Genomic DNA, 6,182 nt, shown 5'->3' with positions numbered 1-6,182 from the left:
TTCGAAAATATTTCGGGATCTGATTTTTTTTTACCGTCAAGGTTGATGACGGTAGTGCATACCAGCCTACCGCCAAGGACCCTGGCAGTAGGCAACTTATCCACATCGGCGTACTATTGCCCTACCGCCAAACAGGCTGCCCCTACCGCCGAGGAGGTGAGTACACGCACTGTATTTGATACTTAAAAATTGTTTGCGGTAGGGCCCTACCGCCAAGGGCCCGATGATAGGGCTACCGCCATTCATGACGGTAGAAAAAAGGGTCAGATTTTACTAAACTTCCGCAAAAGGGTCAAAATATGAAAATCTCCCGCTCCCAGTAACAAGAAAGACATACAACCTTCTACACAGTGCTTCTACTATTAAGCATATACTCTCCCTGTTCCTAACTATAAGTCTTTTTTAAAGATTTCAATAAAGACTACATACATACGAATGTATGTAGACATACTTTAGAGCGTAGATTTACTCATTTTGCTTCATATGTAGTCCATATTGGAATCTGTAAAAAGACTTATATTAAATATAAGAACGGAGGGAGTAGTTTCTGAAACCTTTTACGACAATAACATCCAACATGAGTACTATTATAGCTCCATGCTCCAGCAGTTTGTTTCCAGCACAATGGCAACAGAAAGAATTACTGGTGCTATGCATTGCTATGGCCTTCAGGTGGGGAAGACAGGAGTATATGGCAAGCAGTTAAACAAATCTGAATGGTAGGACAACAAAAGTGGTTACCAGTCCTTCTACGACTGAGAACTTCCAATCAAGGGAACATGTATCTACATCACTCATTATCTTCAACAAACCAAATCAATACTTCCACTCACACTTTCACCATCATGTCTGTCATAATGTACACTTCTTACAGTGGCTCAGTGGCAACTAGCATAATTTACATGAACAAAAAAATTCCAATCCACAAAACTGACTGCAGTGCAGCTGACAAGCCAACCACCAGTGACCCCCCAATGTGCAAGGAGGGAACCGTAAAAGAATGATGTTCAACCAATGATCATTTTTCACAAACTTTACACCAACACAATATCGCACAAGAGCACCTGTCGGTCAAACAAGCCTGTGAGAACTACGGCGAGAGGCCATGAACAGAAAAACATCGAGATCCCCCGACCGCGACAACAGATGGAACAAACCAGGCCAAATCGCGTGCCACGTTTTCCTTTCCTTTTCTTTTCTTTTCTTTTCATCAAGGATATGAAAGGCGCAAAGAGGTGTTGCGGTGCTCTAGCTATGTACACGTCTTCCAAGGCTTCACACGAGCGGGATGGGGCTTGGGCAATGGCTGGCTTCAGGAGATGGCATGAAGAAGGACGATGTCAGGGAGCTGGAGATCTGCGCCTTCACCCCTTGCTCCTGGGAGAGCTCGTGGATGTCCCTCACAATGTCGAACACGGCTTCCGGCTGGGCCAATTTCAACGCGTTCTCCGACATCCTCTTGCGTTCCTCCGCGCCTGGACCGAACCAGCGGGCCACAAGTTCGGCAGTTTCCTTGGGGCTCTTGGAGAACACGCCTGCGCCGTTGTCCACGACATAAGGGACGTTGCCGACTTCCTGGGATGCAAGAAAACATTACTATGTTAAGATGATATCGTTTGATGTAGACTGCCTGCTAAGCAGACAGAAGCGCACAACTCTTGCAGGATGTATGTTGCCCATAAAGATAAACAATGCACGACCACTTTGTTTATCATACTGTACTAGCCTCAACCGGTCAAAAAAAAAAGAATAACCATAAACATGCATAGTTTTTACTGCACAAAACCAGTATCTATTCATCAGAATGAAGTTCATGAGGATTGATTCTACAGATCTGTAAAGATCACATGGGAAGAAGTTCGCAAGACAATAACCGTAAACAAGCATGGCACTGCATCAATGGCCAACTTATACTATATCTTGATCCAAACAGATGTATTTTGTTAAGGTTCAAGGACAACATATCAGAAGATTGTTTCGAGCAGTAGCTGTCGGGTTTTCGGTTCACTGCATCGTTGCAAATACATACACTTTGAATGCTTAAATCAACATTTATAAGGTGGAAAGTAAGTGGACATAAACCTGTCCAGGTATGAAGTCATTAAGGATGATAGGAAGACCCCTAATCAAGGCTTCAGCAATGGTGCCTGGTCCAGCCTATTGAACCAAAATAACAACAGGAAAACAAAATTATGAGTACCACACGACCTTCAAAGGAAGCAGCACGCTAACAATAGAGAAGGGTCAGTAATATATATACCTTTGTTATAATGCAATCACAAGCCCCCATCCATTTCTCCATTTGGGTCTCGAATCCTCTAATCTTTTGTTTAATAAAAGAAAGGCAGTTAACAAATTATTCTCTTTGTGTGGGCTAAATAAGAAACAAGTTGAAGTTTTAAAAAAACGGAGAGTTGAACATATTGTTTATACCTTTATTGGCATTTTCCATTCAAGAGCCTGCAATGAGGAGCTCAGTGTTTTGTTCCGACCACAAATGACAACAAGCTGCCCGATTGGTTTTCCGAGCTCTTTGTCAAACAATGCATCTCCAAGGGCTTTTGCGGTCTTCTTTACAGGACCCATGCCCTCTCCACCTCCCATCAGCAACACTGCCGGTAGGTCAGGATCCAATTCAAGTTCCTTCCGCAAATCATCCTGGTGAGTAATTGGTTTAAAAATGTGTCAGTTGAAAGCGAGCATTTGCATCAAGACACATCACTGTTCAGCCATACATTTGTTTGTTTCTGGAAAATACGGTAGAATCATAGGGCTACAGCACAGAATGTCCTAGGCAGTAATGAATAGACAAGGGATAAAAAAAAACTACAAGCGAACTATCATGTTTGTTTAGAAGATGCGTTATTTCAAAAGCGAGCATTTGCATGAAGACACATCACAGTACAAGCATACATTTGTTTGTTTGCGGAACACATATAGTAGAATCATAAGGCTACAGACCAGAATGCTTTACATTCTGGAGAATTGCTGTACACAATGCTTGGCAGTTAATGAATAGACAACATATTTGGAAAACTCGCATACAAAATTTGAAACCACTTGGGCACATAAACAAGTAACGACAGTCCTAATTTTAAAAAGGGGTTACCTTAACAAGAACAGCACGGCAGAATGATGGTCGAATGGGAAGACCGAACACACGGATCTGAGAACTTTTTAGGTCATCCAGTTCTGCCCTCTTGGCTACTTCCTCTGATGGGCAGTAACATCTATTTACATCAGCATGGAACCTGTATATTTGTATAGCCAGATGTTATAAGTCTATGATTGAAGTGTGTAAGAACCAGTTAATTTTCATGAAAAAGAACAGTATCCAGGTTTCGCCTTTTTGAGAGCTGAGCCTACCATGTAGGGTGGCAAGTGTTGAGGTCGGTGATGACAGTGGCGAAGACTACTCTGTTCTGCAGACCTTGCCATTTGAGTACCCATAGAGGAATGTGTTGCATGAGGGGGTGAACACTAATTATTATGTCTGGCTTGTACTTCTTCAATCCAGCCTCAACCTTCCTACAACCATAAACAAGAAATTATTCAGAAAAAAAAAATTACATGTCGACTTGATGTAGAGACAAAGTCTACCGTGTGGGTCATTGAACTTAGATTGCAGGTCAAAGTCTAAATGACACAAGCATTACAGGTAACCGTTTAGCAATAATTGATGATTCTTAGCAATGACGGCATCGAAATAGAGCCAAAAAAAAGGAGTACAAGTTAATTGACTTTAAACTGCAAATGTGTACACAATGTTTATGGTTTGGAGTATGAAAAAATAGTAATCCAAGAAATGAAAGCTTGCATATGCACACTAACAATGTGGTTTATAGGTCATGGTTTGGGAGCAATGTTATACAAGGACAGACTGTTAACTCACTTATTAAATAATTCTCTCAAGGGATGGCAGCGATGCAATGCACTCAATTTTTGTGACCTCCTAGAATATCACCACACCTAGAGGGTGACACCAGCACAGAGTGGCAATCTGATGCGCATGGTACAAACTGAACTTCTCCATATGCTGCCCGGTCACTGTCCTACAACCTGGCAAACCTATACGCGCAGCCTGAACCAGTCCACATGACTGGATATCTGACCTTGGCACAATTTTATTCAGGAATCAACAGCAAATTCACATGCATTACATGACAAGGAATCCAGCACAGATATTTTAGCGTCTCCAGTCAAGACAGCCGTGGTCCTTATATAAAATTATGGGCGCCATATCGTCGGGTGAGATCTGGGATTATAATATATATTAGTGCGATCAAAATGCTGACAAAAGTGCCGATCCACTATAAAATCTGCGATCAGGTCAGCCATTTGCGATGCTAAGGAACCAGCCAATGACAGGAAAAACAGTCTGGCGTGAGTGTGAAGCCACAAATCACATCGAATTAATTAATTATTTGTTTGTTTATGACGATCCCGACGGACGATGTGGGTGAGGTGAAGCAAGAAAAACGTTGCAAGAACTAGTAGTACTAAATTTGGTGAAATCCTATTGCAGGAGGATCCGTGGGTGGGAGTGCGAGAGAAGGGAAGCGATCCGTACGACGTACTTGGCGTAGAAGGAGGCGAGGGCGGCGAGGTAGAAGTTGTGGACCCATCGGGGCGATGTGCCGTGGAAGGCCACCTTCCAGAGCTGCACGTGCTTCACCATGAACTTGTAGGAGCTCTCCATGTTGTTGAGCGGCCAGCCGGCGTGGTCCTTGCACAGGTCCTTGACGAACACCTGCCGTGGGCACGAATGCCCAAATCGAAATCGAAATCGAAACCCATCATCAGCGCGGGCGCGGCCACTTGGATTGACAGACAGATTGGGGGGAGATTCCGATAACAATTTGTTTGTTTATTCACGGACAGACAGAGGGGGAGGGGGAGGGGAATGATTCGCGGCGCGGGAGCAGAGGAATAATAGGGTGATTTACCCGGTAGTCGTCGCCGAATTCGATGCGGAAGGCGTCCTTGATGGCCTCGGCGGAGGCGCGGTGGCCGCCGCCGGTGTCGCTCATGAGGACGAGGACGTTCTTGGCGCGGTTGGCGCCGAGCTGGACCAGCTCGACCGTGCCCTCCTCCTCCTCCCAGAAGGGCTCGTCGTCGTCCTCGGGCCCGGCGAGCGAGGCGAGGGAGGCGGACGGGGAGGACGAGGCGCCGGCCCGGCCCGCGGAGGAGAGCTCCCCCGCGTAGGAGAGGCTCTTGCGGAACCTGCGGCGCATCCGCTGCTGCTGGTGGTACGCCGCCACGCTCTCCAGCACCGTCTCCCGGATCGACCGCACCCGCGGCGCCGCCGTCGGCGCCTCCATCGCGCCCCGCCGCGGATCGCCGCCGCTCGCGGCTGGCGGGCGGCCGGGGAGAGCGCTTAAAATTGGCGAGCGGGCAGGAGGGAATGGCGGAGGGGCGGAGCGAGCTGGCGAGGGAGGGAGGGAGGGAGGGAGGCCGGAGGGCGGACGTACAACTGGAATTTTTGGAGGTTGGGGACGGGACGGGACGGCGGTGGTGGTGGTTGTCGCGTGTTTTGTGCGTGTGCTCGCTCGCTCGCTCGCTCTTTTGGTGCCTTCTGATTTGGGAATTTGGGGAATTGGGAGACCGGAGTTGTTGTGACGGTTGGAAGAGTCCGAGGGGTTTTGGGCGAAAATTGCTGATTAATTTTTGAGGTAACTACCGGCTTATTCCAAGCGGTCGTTGTGTGTGTGTGTGAGAGAGAGGGGTTATGATTGGCTAAGGTTAATCTTGCACGAGACTACCCTCGTTACTCCACCCCGTGGGAAAGACCGAAAGAGTACTTGACATGAGGAATGTCTTCTTAATTTAGCAAAACTGCTTAATTTATTTGACCTAATAAGTGTCTATTCTATTAGACAAAAAAGGCAACGAGTATCGGACTATAATGCTAATAATGCTCAAAACACGGGGTTGAGATGAAAAGAGTAAACGGTTAATGCCGCGACACACCGAACGCTAGGAGGGAAACAAAACGGAAAGGTGTTTGGACTTCGTGTCGGTAAAACGACAAATTTGTCTGGATAGTCAGAGCAAAGTGATGACGGGGCGCGTGGTTTCAAGGTGGTCGTTGAGCTCCTGGTTTGACCGTCGGTGCCGGACTGGAATGAAAGAATGCATGTAGTACCGGAATGGAGAAGAATACTGCACTAATAAGAAATAGA

At 46.4% G+C, this 6,182-nt stretch overlaps 1 protein-coding gene across 1 annotated transcript; it reads right to left on the bottom strand.

Moving 5' to 3' along the window:
- Positions 1-802: 802 nt before the first annotated feature.
- LOC123139279 (probable monogalactosyldiacylglycerol synthase 3, chloroplastic) lies at positions 803-5,500 on the bottom strand. The gene is made up of 8 exons (XM_044559077.1): positions 4,947-5,500; positions 4,578-4,750; positions 3,367-3,528; positions 3,110-3,251; positions 2,434-2,658; positions 2,261-2,323; positions 2,083-2,157; positions 803-1,575 (listed from the first exon to the last, which is right to left on the bottom strand). Exons 1-8 carry the CDS (start codon positions 5,319-5,321, stop codon positions 1,276-1,278), a joined length of 1,515 nt encoding a protein of 504 aa, XP_044415012.1. The 5' UTR covers positions 5,322-5,500; the 3' UTR covers positions 803-1,275.
- Between the last annotated feature and the right edge of the window lie 682 nt (positions 5,501-6,182).

Source organism: Triticum aestivum, chromosome 6B, assembly GCF_018294505.1.
Source record: "Triticum aestivum cultivar Chinese Spring chromosome 6B, IWGSC CS RefSeq v2.1, whole genome shotgun sequence".
Taxonomy (NCBI): domain Eukaryota; kingdom Viridiplantae; phylum Streptophyta; class Magnoliopsida; order Poales; family Poaceae; genus Triticum; species Triticum aestivum.
Note: the sequence above shows the minus strand (reverse complement) of the source record. Positions and strands in the feature narration are given on the sequence as shown.